Genomic DNA, 17,968 nt, shown 5'->3' on the forward strand with positions numbered 1-17,968 from the left:
AAAACTTCTATGTAGAGAAAAATAAACTGTTTAGGAAGCATGAAGAAAATCTGCATTGCTCAGTACGACCTACTGGTCACACTTAGTCCCCCAGCCTGATGTGGACATTGAGCCAAGGAGGAGCCACGGAAGGTTTCTTAAGTGAAAGGAGGGAGAATGTTTTCTTTCCTCCTGTGTCTGCTCATCAGGCCCTGAGGCTGCCTGACTTTACCTGTTAAACCCTCGTGACCTGCCGGATACACTGATAGCCTAGCCGATCTGCAGTACCTGCAAGTCCCTGGCCTCATGCTTCACAAGGTTACTCTTCTCCTTTTCAGATGAAGAGATGGAGGCTGGGTGGCACTGGTGGAGCTCCGCCCAGGCCAGACTCCCAGTCCAGCACTCCCCACCCACCCCCCTTGGCCTGCCCCCACACCATCCCCACCCACTCCCCAAATCATGCTTCAAAGATGAGTAATACCCACAGGTGCTCTGTCTGGAGAGGATTGTAAAGCAGTCTTGGCAGAGAGCAAACAGGCTGGGCTGGGCGCTCCCTCCTTATCGCCTGCAGGAGGGACAGGCATATCAGAGCCAGGGCAACGGCTGCCTCTCCGCCGCCCTCAGACCCTCTTGACTTGGTGTGTCAAAATGGGGAGTCTACTTAAAATATTCAGACCCTTTAATGCAAGAATTCCATTTCTGCAAATCTCAGTTAAGGAATAATAAAAAGGTGGGAGGGGAGCAAAGATACATTCACAAACATCCTCATCACATCAGTAATTGATAAAAATAGGAAATATCACCAATGTGCAAAAGGTAGCAGTCTATAAAATAGTATCTAATACATTTGGAAATGAAGTTTCCAAAGATTTTTTTTAAAGACATGGAAAAATGGAAAAAAGCTTATGAAAATCATACAGTATAGAGTCTCAATTTTTAACACATGGACAAGACCAATGGGCAGCACACGAAGATACTAAAAGTGGTTATTGTGGACTGAGAATTGGAGTGGGGTGTTTTCTCCTTTATATATTTCTCAATTTTCCTTTTTTTTTAGCAATGCATAGTACTACTTTTGTGATCAGGAAATAAATTTTAACAAAGGTGGAGTGGGATAGGGCAGAAGACTCGAGCTAACAACTACTAGACTTGAACTTCACAAGGTTGGGCATCATGTGGCCATTTTGTTTATTGCTTCAGCCCAGAATCGAAAGCAAGGCCAAGCGCATGGTAGGTGTTTGCTCACTTTTGACTACCATCGGGAGCAGGTTAGAAGACAAGGCTCAGCTCTTTTCATAAAGGTTGAACTTCAAATGGTACCAAACCTAATATAGTCATAAATACAGTTGTGGTTTTATAAAATAGACATGGGGCTTTTGACGTTAATCAAGCTGGAAACAAAACTGGCTCTAGCCCCAAGTTGCGGGACAGGAGTGAAAGCAAACACAAGGGTTTCAGCTTTAACAACTGGCCCCAGCTTCCTCCTGCAAAGAACTGAATAAGGCTGTTGATCCACAAAAAGAAGTTTTATTCCCTTGTGCAAAAAAGACATTTCAAGTCAGGCTAGTCAGTCACACTTGGGTGAGTCCTTCCCACACAAGAAACGGGGGTAAAGGAGGTACTTTAAGTTGTACTCAGTTTTGGCTAAACAGTAAGCAATCTCCTGGTCACACTTGCACATGAGTTCTTGGCATTTGTCCTCCACTGGTCCTGGAAAAAGTGGAAAAACTGAGGTTAGAGCAGAGACTTGAAGATAAATGCAAGGGAAGCCAGTAAAGCCGGGGACAAGGAAGGGCATAAATTGCATCTGGGTGACACATTGACAGTTCACTGCGTGATCCCTCTCCCTCTCGTCATAACTCCCTAGGGAGGTGATGTTCAGCCCATTTTAGAGAAAAGGAAATTGAAGTTGCCAGGGGTGTGTTTTCAGAGAGGAAGTCCAAAGTCCATATGCCCTTTTAGCTTCTCTTCTGCATCAGTATTACACAAGTGCATTTAAGGATCCATTTAGATAAGGAGTAGGTGCCTGGGAACCATCCAGGCTTTTTTTTTTTTTTTTTTTTTTTGGAATGCCTTCTCTGCTAGTTCCTAGCTGTGTGGTCTTACCTAAACTTTCTGGGCCAAGTCCTCATGTAGATGGGGGCACCATCCATTTTGCAGGTTTATTGGGAAGCATGGGTGAGAAAGCCTATGTAAAGTGCCCAGCAGGGGCTTGGCCCTACGTGTGTACTCCACCAATGTTGGTTCTACCTGCATTTCTCCACCTTTTCTCTCCAGGTCTCTTTCAGATGCTCCTTCAAGAAAACAGTTTGTTCCCACAGCCAACATAATACTCAATGGTGAAAAGCTAAAAGACTTCCCTCTGAAATCTGGAACATGACAAGGATGCCCACTCTTGCCACTTCTATTCAACATAGTATTGGAAGTCCTAGCCACAGCAATCAGACAAGAAAAAGAAAAGGTATCCAAATTGGAAAAGAAGAGGTAAAATGTCATTATATGCACATGACATGATACTGTATAAGAAAACAGTTTGTTTTAGGTAACAATCATATTCCATATCTTCCTTCCATCCTGAGCCTACCTTATACAGAGATGCAAATGTTGCCACCCAAAGATAAATCTCTGCCTTGGGAATTCCACTGCTAGAGAGTCATTCCTTTGGGTTGGAAAGATTTTGTGATCTTCAGGTTGAATCTTATTAATCTAGAAGGTATAACAGCTATGGATATGTCATCTGCCTTTGACTGTGGGTTTTTAATTATCCACAAAATGGGGGGAAAAAAACACCCACTATTAAATCTTTCCAAATTTCTTCCAGAGGCATAGTGAAGCATGAACTTTGGAGTTAGCCAGCTCGGCCATGGATATAGTTCCTTTGGACACATCACTTAATCCTTCCCAGGCTGTTTCCACAGGGGCCACTTTTAGGATACTAAAAGTACCTACTTCTAAGGGCTGTTGGGAGAATGAAAAGAGACCAAGTCAGTAAAATGCAGGGCATACAGCAAGTGCTTATGAGCTGCAGCTGACCTCCTTAAGCTGTCAGCTAATCTTTAAAGATCCCCTCTTAAAATGCACAAGTTCCATGGAGATCCTAGCAAGGTGAAGCATGAGACTCAGAAAATTCATCAGCTTCTCTCAGGGCAACACTCAGAGAGCTTGGCAGCACCAGGAGTGGACGAGCGATGAGTGGGGGAAGGGTGGGGGATGTCAAGCAAGAGGCAGGGGGCCCGGGACCCTCTGTAATGAGCTGAATTGATTAAAGGTGTTTATCTGCATGACTGCACACAGGGTTTCCCAAACTCAGACCCATGGCAGCTTCAAGATGCTAGCTTTAAATCCCCTTTATTTCTAATAGTAAGTCAATTATTAAATAAATTATGATTTACTTATATTAAATGGTATTAAATTGCATTAAATAAATTCTATCACTGACATAAATGAAAAACCAAAATTTTATACCACAAATATAAGAAACTGACTAAAAAACAACAAAAACCAATGAAGATAAAATCCTAATATCAAAGTCTAGTTAAATGCTGTTCCCCACCTGAAAGCTGTGAGCCCCCAAACTGGAGTGTCTTGGTTTAAAAAAAAAAAAAAGAGAGATTAGCAAGTGTAAGAGAGGTTTACCCTCTCTAGCAGTCAGACTATTGTGCAATTGATACTTCCTCCTTGCCTAATTGGAAAAATTAACAAAGGACTGAAAGGGAAAATCTTTCTCCCTTAAATTCATTTATTAAGCTTCCCAGGGACTTCCCTGGTGGTCCAGTGAGTAAGACACTATGCTCCCAACGCAGGGGGCCCGGGTTTGATCCCTGGTCAGGGAACTAAGATCGCAAGCCACGTGGCGTGGCGCGGCCCAGAAAAATAAACTGCCTTGGTTATATATAATTCAGTAAATGGGTAACAACAGAAAAAGTCAGGATGATGGGAGCTGGCGTTAACTGTGCAGTTATGTGGAGCCAGGCACTGGGCAAAGGGCTGGCTCCATGGTCCCCATCTCACCCAGTCCTCTCAGGGCAGTGCCATTGGCACCCCAACCTTACAGAGGAAAAATCCAGGAAGGGGTGTGGGGACTGGGCCCCAACTCAGCTCTGCCCGACCCCAGGCCTCCCGGCTTGTCTGCAGGAAGGGAGTAGGGTGTCAACTCGAGGCACTCGCCCACCCTTACAAATTCAAGTTTGTAACAGAGGATTGTTTAATAGAGGTTTTTTTAATTTTTATTTTATATTGGAGTATAGTTGATGTTTAGTTAGTTGATTTTGTTAGTTTCAGGTGTACAGCAAGTGACTCAGTTATACATATATCTATTCTTTTAATAGAGTTTTAATGACATGGAAAAGAGCTTATACTTAAGAGGAAAGTAAGGGTTACAAAACACACGGCTATGTTTTTTATGTATTATGCACTCAAAAAAGACAAAACAACAACAACACCACCACCAGAAGGTTAATCAAATGGATGTCTGGGTAGTGTCAATGGGAGTTTTATTTCCCACCAAACTTTTACATTTTGTAATTTGAAACTCTTCTACTTTGAGCCATACGGTGCTTTCATCATGGAAAAAGCAATCTCAATTAACCAAATTTGAAGGGCAGCTATTTCAAAGGTTAGTTTACGTTATTTGTTAGACTTAAAATATCTATACCACTCAGTGCCAAAAGGAGGTGGCTTGTGGGGACTTTGGACTTTGGTGGCCTTCCTCCTCCCTAATCTCTACCAGGTCTCCCTTTAGCCCCTCCCCAGCCTCTACAATAAACACCATTTACATTTTTTAAATGCTCTTGCTGAGTAAATACCCTCCGGGACAAGTTCTCTAACCCCCTTTCAGGCTGCTCTCCAGTCCTTTCTACATATAAATTCTAAGGGCACCTCGGATACACCATTTGACCTAACAGTTCTAGAACTCCATGCTACAAAACCCTGTCACAAGTGCACAAAGACTTAGGAACAGCCATGGTCTCTGCAAAATTAAGTACATTCGTGTCACTGGCCATTCTCAGTTGGGGCCCCCGGGGGGCATTTGGCAGTATGCGGAGACATCTTTGGTTGTCACGTGGGGGATTGGGGGTGCTACTGGCATCTGGTTGGTAGAGGCCAGGGACGCCGCTAAACTCTACAATGCCCAGGACAGCCCCCTCACCGGAGAATTGTCCAGCCCCCAATGTCCAAAGTGTCAAGATGGAGACACTCTGCCATAGGTGATTGTCTGGCTTTAAAAGAATGAGGCTGACCTAGATGTTCCAAGATGTCCAAGACACTATATTAAGTGAAAAAATATATATACGTAGTGTGATCTGATTTTTGTTATTGTTTGTTTGTTTACACATGCACAAATCTGGAGGAAAAGGTGCCAAACTTAATAGAAGCTAGTTAACTCTGGTGGATAGAGTGTAACTTTCTACATTACAGTGTTTCTGGAATGTTTTAATTTTTCACAACAAAGGTGGATTAGGTTTCAATCAGAAAAAGCATGTGGATGAATGGATGGACAGATGGATGGATGGACAGATAGATAGATAAAAATAATATGTAAAAATTGCTAAAGGAACCAGCTGGTACAGGAGCCAGCCCTTCTGCCTGTAAAATTTCCATGGGCTGCTGCACAACAGAGACACACACACCCTCGGAGCAACATGACCTGGTAGGGTAGGAACTTCTGAGGAAAGAGCCATTGAAGCTCCAGGGTTGCAACCGGAGGACAGCTGTCTAATGACAGGGTGACTCGCATGAACATTCCAGCTAGCTCCCCTTCCCTCCCCCATCCACGAGCAAGTCCCCCAGCTCCACCTTCCAGCCAAACATGTCCAGAAGCCCCCCTTCCACCATCTCCACTGCCACCACCTGCCCAAGCCACCTCTCACCCAGATCCCTGGGACAGCTTCATACAGGTGCCTGGCTTCCACCCTTGCTCCCACCAACATATGTTCCATGCAGCAGCCAAAAATGCACTATGGTTAAAATGCAGATTGGATCATGTCCCTCCTCTGCTCAAAACCCCCCCTGGCTCTCCATCTCCCTCAGAGGAAAGCCTCCAATGCCCTGGGAGATCTGGCCCTCATCATTCTATTACCACCTACTACTCTCTCCCTGGGTGACTCTGCTCCAGCCTCACCCTCCTCAAACCACCCAGACATTCATCCCTACCTCAGGGCCTTTGCACTGGTTGTTCCCACCACCTCTTCCCACGGCTCCTTCATTCCCCAAGTCTCTGCTTCAATGGCCTCTTGTCAGTGAGACCTTCTCTGACCCCTGAGCATTCTGGGGTGAGGATACATTTTTACTGAGGCAAAATTCCCATAACAAAATTTAACACTTTAAAGTGACAAGTCAGTGGTATTTAGTACATTCACAATGTTCTGCCACCATCCCCTCTATCTAGTTCCAAAACATTTTTATCAGCCCAAAAGAAACCCCATATTTATTAAGTCACTCCCCAATTCCACTCTCCAGAGTCCCTGGTAACCACAAATATGCCTCCTGTCTGTCGATTTGCCTAGTCTGGACATTTCATATACATGGAATCATACAATGGGTGACCTTTTGTGTCCGGCTTTTTTTTTACTGAGCTTCATGTTTTCAAGGTTCATCTATGTTGTAGTTTGTATAATACTTCACTGCTTTCTCTTCCGACACAGCACTTGTAAAAACAATTGGCACAGATGCTATTTACTGCTCTCCTCTTTTTACAGCACAGAGCCTTGCTTCTCTGTTTTGCCCAAAACCTAGCAGGAAGCCTGACACAGAGCAGATTCTCAATAATAATTTTTAGGAGAATACAGAAAAGCCATACATTGTTTCTGATTCTTATACAAACACAGCACCAGAGTTTTATTATTCCCATTTTACAGATGAGGAAAGTGAGGCTCAGAGGGATTTAGTAAGTTGTCCAAGGCCACAGAGCTGACCCAATGCCTATGCCTCCTTTGTGCTCCCACCCTTTTCCCTGAGCAAGAAAGATCCTTTCAAAAGCAAGGCTGGGTCTCACTGCTCCATGGCCTTGGGAGCCCAACAGCTTCATGTTATTCAAGAATAGTAAAAACTGAAGAGGAAACCTAGCTCCCAAGGGTTAAGTTTAAAATAAAGGCCTGCCAGTAAATATTATTATATGCTTAACATTTAAAATAAATATATTTAAGTCAGGCCCATAAATGGAAAATGGGCCACACCTATAATTAAGCAAACAACTATGTTCAGAATGTTTCCAAACAGAATAGGAATATTTTTAGCAAAAAAAAAATGCATAATAGATATTTTGGTTCTCTTCATTTGGTTCAGGGAGGGCACTTCTGTAAACAGTCACAGACTCCACCAGCAGACACACCAATAAATATTTTACAAACATCATTTTTACATGGTTAGGGGCAAGCAGAACATGCAGATTGAAGGAAGAAGAGAAAGGTCTTTAACACATTTCCCATTCAAGGCCCACTTCTCCTCTCCACCCACAGTGGAAGGGGGCAGTTTGGGGACAGGGAATATGCCCAGAAGTGGGCTTATCACCACCATGTTAAGCAAGTCACTTCTTTCCCTGGGCTTCATTTTCCCCAATTCTAAGTGAGAGGGTTGGATGAGATGATGTCTGGGGCATTTTCAGTCCTTGATGCTATGTCTCCATATTAATTCAGTTTTGCTCTGTGCCAACTCCTAATTCAGACTCAGAGGATACAGCTGAGAATCCATGCATATCTAAGAACATCTTTCTATGTAACCCTTATGATAGCCTCCTTCCCTCTAGAGGAGAACAAGTCTGCAGAAGCTGGGGTTTTAGTGGAGAATCACACCAGATCCTCAGTTCTCTCAGGTGGAGGTAGTGGGGGTCAGAGAGAGGTTCAGATGAGGATGAGGGATGAAGAAGAGGGTAGGGAAGAAAGTGACAACTTCCTGTTATCACATTATAAACCTTCTTCTATCTTTGCAACACCCATCTTCCAGGTAAGGAAACAGGCTCAGAGACATCACTGATCTAAGAGCCAAGTGATTTTCAACAAGAGTACCAAGATTGGGCTTCCCTGGTGGCACAGTGGTTAAGAATCCGCCTGCCAGTGCAGGCGACACGGGTTCAAGCCCTGGCCCAGGAAGATCCCACATGCCGCGGAGCAACTAAACCCACGCGCCACAACTACTGAGCCTGTGCTCTAGAGCCCGCGAGCCACAACTACTGAAGCCCTGGCACCTACAGCCCGTGCTCTGCAACAAGAGAAGCCACGACAATGAGCCCACGCACCGCAACGAAGAGTAGCCCCCGCTCACCGCAACTAGAGAAAGCCCACGTGCAGCAACGAAGACCCAACACAGCCAAAAAAAAAAGAAAAAAGAGTACCAAGACTACTTAACTGGGGAAAAAGAGTCTCTTCAACAAATGGTGCTGGAACAACTGGATATTCACATGCAAAAGAATAAAGCTGGACCCCTACCACCGACCATATACAAAAATTTAACTCAAGGTGGATCAGTGACCTAAATTTAAGAGTTCAAACCATAAAACTATTAGAAGAAAACAGTGGTAAATCTTCATGACCTTGGATCTGGCAATGGCTACTTAGGACACCAAAAACATAGTCAGCAAAAGACAAAGTAGATAAATTGGGCTTTATCAAAACTAAAACTTTTGTATATCAAAGACATTATCAAGAAAATGAAAAGACAACAGAACTGTAGGAAATATTTGCAAATCACATATATGATAGAGTCCAGTGTCCAGAACAGATAAAGAACTCTTAGAATTCAACAACAAAAAGACAACTCAATTAAAAATGAGCAGAAGACTTGAATAGACATTTCTCCACAAAGATATAAACATGGCTAACAAGCACATGAAAAGATGCTCAACATCATTAGTCATTAGGGAAAGGCAGATCAAAACCACAATGAGGGGCTTCCCTGGTGGCGCAGTGGTTGAGATCCGCCTGCCGATGCAGGGGACACGGGTTCGTGCCCCAGTCTGGGAAGATCCCATATGCCGCGGAGCGGCTAGGCCCATGAGCCATGGCCGCTGAGCCTGCGCGTCCGGAGCCTGTGATCCGCAACGGGAGAGGCCACAACAGTGAGAGGCCCGCGTACCGCAAAGAAACAAAAACAAAAACAAAAACAAAAATCCACAATGAGATACACTAATCACCTCCACTAATTTAAAAAAAAAAAGAAAAATAGCAAATGTTGGCAAGGCTGTGGAGAAATTGGATCCCCTATACATTGCTAATGAGAATGTAAAATAGTGCAGCATCTATAGAAAGGTTTGGTGGTTCCTCAAAAAGTAAAACACAGAATTACCAGATGAGACCTAACAATTCCACTCCTAGCTATATACCCCAAAGACACAAAAACAGGTATTCAAACAAATACTTGTTCACAAATGTTCACAGCAGCACTATTCCCAGTAGTCAGGAGGTGCAAACAACCCAAAGTCCACCAATGGATGAATGGATAGACACCATGTGGTACCTACCTAGAATGGAATATTATTCAGCCATAAAAAGGAATGAAGTTCAGATACATCCTATAACATGGATGAACCTTGAAAACGAGATGCTAAGTAAAAGAAGCCAGACACAAAAGGCCACATATCATATGATTTCATTTATATGAAATATCTAGAATAGGTAAATGTATAGAGACAGAAAGCAAATTGGTGGTTGCCACGTGCTGGAGGAAGGGAGAATGGGGACTGAGTGCTTAATGGGTACAGGATTTCTGGGGAGGGATGTCGATGCAAATGTTCTGGAACTAGATGGAGGTGGTGGTTGGAGGACATTGTGAAATGTACACTTTAAAATGGTTACTTTTATGTTATGCTATTCTCTATTAAAAGTAAAAGAAAAAAGTTATGGAACCAGTTGTCTGCAGTTTTCATTTCTAACTCCTCAGATAACTTGGAGGCTCACTGCCCAAACCCCAGCCTTACCAACATTGTGCCTGTACTACTATCACTTCCTGTTTTTTCCCTTGATTCGGCTTTTTAATTTGTTTGAAAAGAAACTGTAAATACAAAATATCATCCATCAGAAGGTAATCTTAAAAACAAACACCTCACTCCTTTTCTTACTGCTTTGTTTTAAAAACCAGTAAGGGTGCCCCAAGGGACACAACATTTTTAACCACAGTTTTATTTTTCTTTCAGCTTCAGAAGTGGCGGGTCAGGACTTCCCTGGTGGAACAGTGGTTAAGAATCCGCCTGCCAACGGGTTCGAGCCCTGGTCCGGGAAGATCCCATATGATGTGGAGCAACTAAGTCCGTGCACTGCAACTACTGAGCTTGCGCTCTAGAGCCCGTGAGCCACAACTACTGAAGCCCGCACGTCTAGAGCCGTGCTCTGCAACAAGAGAAGCCACTGCAGTGAGAAGCCTGCACACCGCAACGCAGAGTAGCCCCAGCTCGCCACAACTAGAGAAAGCCCATGCACAGCAATGGAGACCCAATGCAGCCATAAATAAACAAACAAACAAACAAATACATAAATAAAATGATATGGAGCAAGTTAACAATAGTTTAAAAAAAAAGAAGTGGCCGGTCATGTAAAATGTACAGTGATATCAAATTATGTTATAATTATCCTCATTAAATACACGCTGCTTGTGGTTAAAGACAGATGACAGATAGATAGATAAACAGATAGTTAGATAATGAAGAATTTTTTTAAGGCCAGAATTAAATTTAGGAATAGAATGGGTTTTGAATAACATTATAAGCCAGAAACCTACTCTCTTGGTTAAAAAGGACCAGCAAGTGACCCAGGCATGTTTTATTTATTTTATTTATTTATTTACTTATTTTTTTCAGAGATATTTTTTATTTCATACTCTCACTAACGCTCTTTGGAGATAAATCATTTCATTTATATGGGCCTTAGTTTTTTTGGTTTTTTTCTTTTTAACATCTTTACTGGAGTATAATTGCTTTACAATGGTGTGTTAGTTTCTGCTGTATAACAAAGTGAATCAGTTATACATATACATATGTTCCCATATCTCTTCCCTCTTGTGTCTCCCTCCCTCCCACCCTCCCTATCCCACCCTTCTAGGTGGTCACAAAGCACCGAGCTGATCTCCCTGTGCTATGTGGCTGCTTCCCACTAGCTATCTATTTTACATTTGGTAGTATATATATATCCATGCCACTCTCTCACTTTGTCTCAGCTTACCCTTCCCCCTCCCCGTGTCCTCAAGTCCATGCTCTAGTAAGTCTGTGCCCAGGGATGTTTTAGCTAACGTAACACTGAACTGAGACTTTCTCCTAATTTCACAAAATTAGAAGGGTTAAAAGAAAATTGAAAGAGAAATTACTTTCTCTTGCGGGGTTCAGGGTTACACAGAACTGTCTTCTTGTCCTTCCCCAAATCCTGTGCTCAGTGAAATAGTGCCTGGTCATCTTCACCGGAGGTTCTTTGTTGGGTCATTTCTTCACCAGACATTAATGACATCATTAAGCACAGTGACACTGTCACTTCATCCTTACAATAGGCCGGCTTGATTTCCGCCCTCAGTTTACCAATGAGGAAACTGAGGCCCTGAGAGATCAGGGCTTGGCAACGTCACAGAATCTGAATCATGGACTAAGCTGTTGGCCAGAGGCCAGGGTTTGCAAACTCAGATATCCCCTGGGGCAGGCAGTGCTAAGGAGGGAAGCAAAGGGGATACATCAGACCCAGGTGCACTCTTCATTTTGACAAATAAATGGGCTCACCATTCCCATTTTTCTTGAAGCATTCAGCCTTTTGACCTACCTTCTATTTTCCTGGGTCTGATAGAATTATTCCTTTTCCATAACAAAATCAACAGCACAGGAGAAATGAACTATAGTAATTGACACTTGGCCTCAATGTCAGGCAGACAACACGGCATGGTGGAGACTGGGGCAGATGGGGAGAGATGGGCCCTGCCTACGCTTGGAAGTCCCTCTATGCTCCAGCCAGTGGTTGCTACCAGGTCTGATGCTGGGAACTCACCACACAGGATGTGCTGATTGACACACTGCCAGGAATAGCGCTCCATCTTGGGACTGCAGCCAGCAACCTCAGCACGTTTGTAGCAGCAGTCGTGGGAATGACAGCACCTGTGGGTGGCAGACAGGCAGACCGGCGGGTGGGTGAAGGCAGGGATGCTCTCTTGGCCATCCTCCTGTGCCAGGACTTCAGGTGAGTGAGGACCCACAGGGGGACAGCATCTTCTGGTCCAAGCATTCTCCCTGAGAATCCCCATCCTGGGAAACAATTCCACCGCCCCCAGTGTGTCCTGCGCTGCCTCCATCCCTCTGCCACACTCGAGCCTGGCCCCCGCCTGCCTCACTCTGTGAGTCTCCGAGCTTCAGCCACAGCGGTCTCTTTTCTGTTCCTGGAGCGAGCCACACCATCCCCACCTCCTGACTTTGCCCACACTCTGCCCCCTGCCTGGGAGAACTTCATGCCCACTCTTCCTGCCTTAGGTCTCAGCCCGAGTACCCGCCCCCACCCCCAGGATGCCATCCAGATCCCACATCTCCCCAGGCTCTGACAGTCTCCTGATCACACCCTCTCCTAAGCCCAGGTTCCTTCCCTCCGGGCAGGTTTATGATGAGACCCTAATTAGGGAGAAGACTGATTAGCAGCTGTCCTCCCTGACCGAGACCTCTGTGAGGGCAGGGCCATTTCTGTCCTGCTCCCCACAGTGTCACCGGTGTCCAGCCTGCCACGTAAGAGCACCTCGAAAACAACAGTAATGATAATAATAACATACAAATTCCCTGAGAAACACCCACCAATGTCTGTAAACTTGTCCATCGTGCAATCATCCACTGCTCTTGCTTCCATCCAGCCAGCAGCCCCACCCTGAGCTGAGCCCTCAGTAGGGTCTGGCAGGGAGACGTCAGCCAGATTCCACTCTGCCCTCAAGGAGCAGAGTAGAATCTGCTGGAGGATTCCACTAGGGTCTGGCGGGGAGAGGCAGACAAGCCACCAGATGCCACGTGTGTGGCGAGAAGTGCTGGGATGTGGGGTAAGGAGAGGGGCTTCTGGGAGCCAGAGAAGTGCCAGGCCCAGCTGGGCTGCAGGGAAGGCTTCCTAGAGGAGGTGAGGCCTGGGCTGCACCTGGAAAGATGTGCAGGAACTAGACAACCAGAGCGTGGGAGGGAGGACAGGGGCCATGGCAGGAGCCTCCAAGGCACGAGGCTGGATAACGACCTGTCAGTGACAGCTACATCCTCTGAGCTCCAGAAGAGACAGTCACATTCCACGCCCCTGCCCCCCACCAGCACTAAGTGGAAATGGTGAGTGGCTGTGTCTCTTTAAGCCTCAGGGACCTCATCTGTAAAACGAGGATCACCATCATACCATCCGTGGATGGCCATGGCCCTGAGGGCAAATGAAAGGAAGTCGTGGCAAGATCCAAGCCCACAGCCTGGCACAGAACAGGCCCTTCTCCCACAGCAGCAGAGGGCAGTGACGGGGGCATGAATCTAGTCAGGCTGCCTGGGTTCAAATCCCAGTACCCACACCTCACTCTCTGTGCGGCCCCAAGCAAGCTGATCTCTCTGTGCCTCACTTTCCTCATCTCTGAAATGGGGTTTTGTGAGGACTCAAAGGGGTTCTCAGAACAGTTCTGATGCATAATAAGTCTGATCGATGATGTGCAATTTTTTTTCAGCTAACATAATCAATCACTCCATGGCCAGACGGGGCAGTGGGGGGGCAGCTGGCACCACAGTTTGGTCTCATTGGCCGTGTTGCCCAGGAGGCCCTCTGCCTGCAAGTAGCACCACATGCTGGGATCTTCCTAGACCAACCCCCCCAACCTCATTTTTGGGTATTTCCTCATAGGTGATATTTCCTTAATGACCCCAGGGGGTGGGATCTTCTGGCCCCAGCATGCACTCACCAGTCAATGGCATCCCTGGGCTGGCCATGGCCACCCAGGCCACAATAGCAGCCGTAGTTCATGTAGGCCATGGCGGTGCGGGTGCCAGCACACTGCACAGTCCCTGCCAGTTCTATGAGCCCGCGTCGGTGCACATGTGACCTCTGGGAAGCTGGGGTAGGTAGGCAGAGACAAAGGTTAGAGGCTGCAGGTGGGGGCTGCCCTGGCCCTGGGGAAGGTCACCAGCCTGAAAAGGGCCTGGATGACTGTATCAGTTTGAATCCTGCTTCTTATTCCTTGCTGTGTGAACTTGGAAGCTCAACCTCTCTGTGCCTTGGTTTCCTCATCTGTGAAACAGGGGAATAAGGGGATCTCACTCCCAGGAATGGAATGAGATCATGCATGTAAATCACCTGGCACACAATGAGCTCTAACTATTGTTATCCATATATTCAAGGCAGCCATGAAGGAGAAAACAGGTCACAGAGCCACAGCATCTGAAAAAACTCTCACCTCTGGGCCTTTGCACAGGCTGTTCCCTCTTCCTGGAATGCCCTGATTCCCAATCCTTTGCCCTTATCAACTCCAGACAGAGTCAGATTGCAAGTCGCGCATCAAATGTCTGTCCAGTTGCCTGTGCTGGGCACTGGACATCAGAAATGAGCTGAACAGAGTCCCTGCCATCAAGGTGGGCTCCTCTGCAGGGGCTTCCCTCTCCCTGGGTCTCCACTGCCTCCACCACTGCCCTCCAGACTCTGGCTCAGGGCCCTTTACATCTCTTATTTTCACTGCCCGGCACAGCTTCCTCCCACACGAGGAGGCCCTGCGGCCACATCCCAGCCATTTTTCTGGATCCCCCACGTGGCTGTGACACATAGCAGTACATAGTTGGTACGACTGGAACCCCTGCATCTCACATGGAAGAAAGAGGAGGCCCAGGTGGGAAGGACAACTCTAAAGTCACACAGCCCACAAGAACCTGACCTGACAGGGGGCTTCTGACTCCCAATCCAGTGCTCCTTCCTCCTTGCCCAAGGAGGAAGGGAGCCCTGCCAGGGTGACAGAGCTTAGGGGCATCAAGGGGTCCACTGCTCCGGGTAAGGGGCCTCCAAACCTGCTGTGAGCTGGGCATCAGAGAATCCCAGAGCCACTCCTTCTTCTGGTGAGGGCCATGAGTCCACTCTGGCATTTAGTCAAAAAACACAATCAGAGCCACAGTAAGGAGATGCTATCACTGGGACTTCGCCCTGCACGGGGCACTGTGCTCCCCAATTTATAGGCGACATCTGTTGTCAACTTCCTTGTCTCGCGGGTGGCTATTCTCCCATTTACAGATGGAGAGACTGAGGCTACGAGAAGCAAAAGGACCCACCCGAGGTCTCAGAGCTGGTGAGCTGCTGAGCAGAAACTCGTGCCCAGGCCGGCCTGATTCCTGGGAGCCCGCTCTGCCCACTGCACGAGTACTGAGCACCCAGAGGAGATTTTTGCATTGCCTTTAATCATCATGTCTGTTTCATGTCTTTTTATCTAGAACAAGAATTTATCACGCTGACATTTTTGAAGAGTCCAAACCAAAATTCAATTCAATTTTTTTTTGTGGCCGTGCCGCATGGCTTGCGGGATCTTAGTTCCCTGATCAGGGATAAAACTGGTGCCCCCAGCAGTGGAAACTCGGAGTCCTGACCACTGGACCACCAGAGAATTCCCTCAATTTTGTTTTTTTCTCAGTGGGAAAAGCAGCATATTCGTGTAGGGGAGTGGAGATAAGTTAAATAGAAACAAAATGTAAAAACGAGTTTAGAGTTAAAAGCTTTGCCTTCCTCTCTGATGACTTGTCCTCCTCTCACAGGACTTCCTGAGTGCTGCTCCCAGTTGCCCACACCTCTGCTTGAAACCTCCCCAGGCTCCCATCCCCCTCCAGGTAAAGCTCAGGGTCCTCACTGATCAGAGGCCCTGCAGGAGCTGACCCTCCCCCCGCTCCAGCACCCTCTCTCAACATGCCCCACATGGACCCCATTCATCATGTCCTGTTCCTCCAGTTAAACTGCCTGTCACATACACCCTGCACTGCAAGTGCCCTCACCCCATCCTCACCCAGCTCACCCATCACCTCCTTCTAGAATCTGCTTCACCCCCATGTGACCACAGGGGCCCTTGTCACGCTGTGCCACTGTCTGCTCATGGGCATGACCCTTCAGCCTGGACAGATCTCTGCCACAGGCAGCTCCGGATCCCCTGGCATGCAGTGGGCTTTCAGAAAAGCTTCCTTGACCCCTGGATCCACCAAGCCCCATGGAACACTCCCTGTCTAAGCCCATCTGGGGGCTTCCCTGGCGGTCCAGTGGTTAAGACTCTGAGCTGCCACTGCAGAGGCGTGGGTTCCATCCTGGTCGGGGAACTAAGATTCTGCGTGCCACGTGGCACAGCCAAAAATAAATAAAATAAAATAAAAACTTGAAAAAGAAATAAGCACATCTGACAGGACCCCAGTTCCAAACCCACACCCCAAAGCTGTCCCCAGAGGTCCCCCCACCCTGACCTGACCCATACCTGTCCTGGACTCAGCCCTAGGGAGAACCCAGGCATGGGTGGACACCCAGCACTGGATTTGTAACCAAGGCAAACACTCCCTCCGTGCCAGCTTAGGTGTGGCAGGTCATTCTGGGGGCTGTTTGCTGTGTCTGCCCACGACAGCCTCTGCTGGGAGTGCCAAGGCTGTCCAGGCTTCCTGTGGGCCTGAGGGTGTGTGTGTGTTTGTGTGTGTGTGTGTGCTTCTCTCTGTATGTGTGTCCATATGGGGCTGTCTCGGTATCCCTGAGTGTGGGTGTATGGGTGTGTGCATTTCCCTTGCGGTGTTTTTGCCTGTGTCTGTGTGTGAGCCTGTCCGTGAGCCCAGCACCTGAGCGCCCAGATGAGTTTGGGGGCGTTCTGTGCCTGTGTGTCTCTGTGCTTGTGGCGTCCACACATGTCCCTGTGGGTAATATGCCAAGGGGACCTATCCAAGGGTGACGTTCAGGGGTGGTTGAGAAGGGGACATTGCGTTCTTCCCCAACCCCAGGTAGGGCTGGGCCCCTTCTTCCCCTGCTCTTTTCAGCCTCTCGTGTCCCCCTGGTGGTCCTACTGCAGACCCCAGCGACAGGTGGAGTGAAGTCTCAGTTCACAGGGCACCAGGCCAGGTGGATGGGGAGGTCTGGTCACTGGAGAGGGTGCCAGTGAGTGGAGAGGGTTTGGGGGGAGGACACTGAGGTCCTGGGGGAGGACTGGGCTAGTTCTGGGTCCGTGGAAGCAGTGAATGAGGGGGCTCTAGGGGAGGACGAGGGTGGTGGTGGAGGGGGACAGGGCTCCCAGGAAGCTGGGAAGCAACGTGTGGGTGGACCACAGAAAGGAGGGCTGGGGGCTGTAGGGCTCCTGGGTCCCCTGGGAGGGCTGGGGAGGCAGTGCTCCTGGCACCCTGGGGAGGACTGGAGGAGCCCCAGGAACTCCTGGGTCCTTGGAGGGGGCCCATCCCTCACTCACCTGAGCTGAGGTCGAGTCCGGGTCCCAGTAGCAGCAGCAGCGACAGCCCTACTGGCGGGCACAAAGGCAGTGGACCCATCGGAGGGTGGCAAGAGTGGGGCGGTCTGGCGGGTCAGTGTAGTCACCGAGCCCAGCCGAACCCCCTCCCGGAGGCCCCGCGCAGCCCCGCCCCCTGTCTCTCTCTCGCGCGGGCCGGGGCAGAGCCGCCAGGGGCGGCACGTGGGGCGGTGCTGGGAGGCCGTCGGGACCTCTGCATCTTGATCACCGAAAGGGGGCCGGGCCCGCGGGGCGAATTCGGCCCCGGGATGTCTCGGATTGGGGATTGTGGAGAATTACGGAGGAAAGGAGTTTAGCACAGGTCGGGTCGCGGAGCAAATGCGAGGTACTCTGTTGGTATTATCATTACCTGCGGGCAGCTCCCAGAGCTCACCTGGGCGTCCGACGGAAGGAGACTTGGGGGAGGGGGAAGGACTGGAACGCTCTTTAAAACTAAATGTGGGAAGCCTGGCGTCCCTGATTCCCCTGAAACCAGCTCTTCCGAGGGGGGCAAAGACTTGCTCAACGTCACAGTTGAGTTCTGGTAAAAGACAGAGCACCAGTGGTGGGAAAGGAGTGTGAGCTGCAGCTGGGTCTGAGCAAG

The 17,968-nt window shown here is 48.0% G+C and overlaps 1 protein-coding gene across 2 annotated transcripts; it reads right to left on the reverse strand.

Annotated features, from left to right (window-relative positions):
* Nucleotides 1-1,490: 1,490 nt before the first annotated feature.
* LOC136792581 (group 10 secretory phospholipase A2-like) lies at nucleotides 1,491-17,968 on the reverse strand. Of its 2 annotated transcripts, XM_067013305.1 has the most exons (6): nucleotides 17,759-17,968; nucleotides 17,329-17,376; nucleotides 14,927-14,994; nucleotides 13,834-13,984; nucleotides 11,931-12,037; nucleotides 1,491-1,689 (listed from the first exon to the last, which is right to left on the reverse strand). In XM_067013305.1, the coding sequence occupies exons 4-6, from the start codon at nucleotides 13,902-13,904 to the stop codon at nucleotides 1,547-1,549; spliced, it is 321 nt and encodes a 106-aa protein (XP_066869406.1). In that variant the 5' UTR covers nucleotides 13,905-13,984; nucleotides 14,927-14,994; nucleotides 17,329-17,376; nucleotides 17,759-17,968; the 3' UTR covers nucleotides 1,491-1,546. The 2 variants fall into 2 exon arrangements, with proteins under 2 accessions (XP_066869406.1, XP_066869405.1); XM_067013304.1 differs by lacking the exons at nucleotides 14,927-14,994; nucleotides 17,759-17,968 and having other exon boundaries at nucleotides 17,329-17,734.

The sequence above is a fragment of the Kogia breviceps genome, chromosome 14 (genome assembly GCF_026419965.1).
Source record: "Kogia breviceps isolate mKogBre1 chromosome 14, mKogBre1 haplotype 1, whole genome shotgun sequence".
In the NCBI taxonomy this organism is placed as follows: Eukaryota; Metazoa; Chordata; class Mammalia; order Artiodactyla; family Physeteridae; genus Kogia; species Kogia breviceps.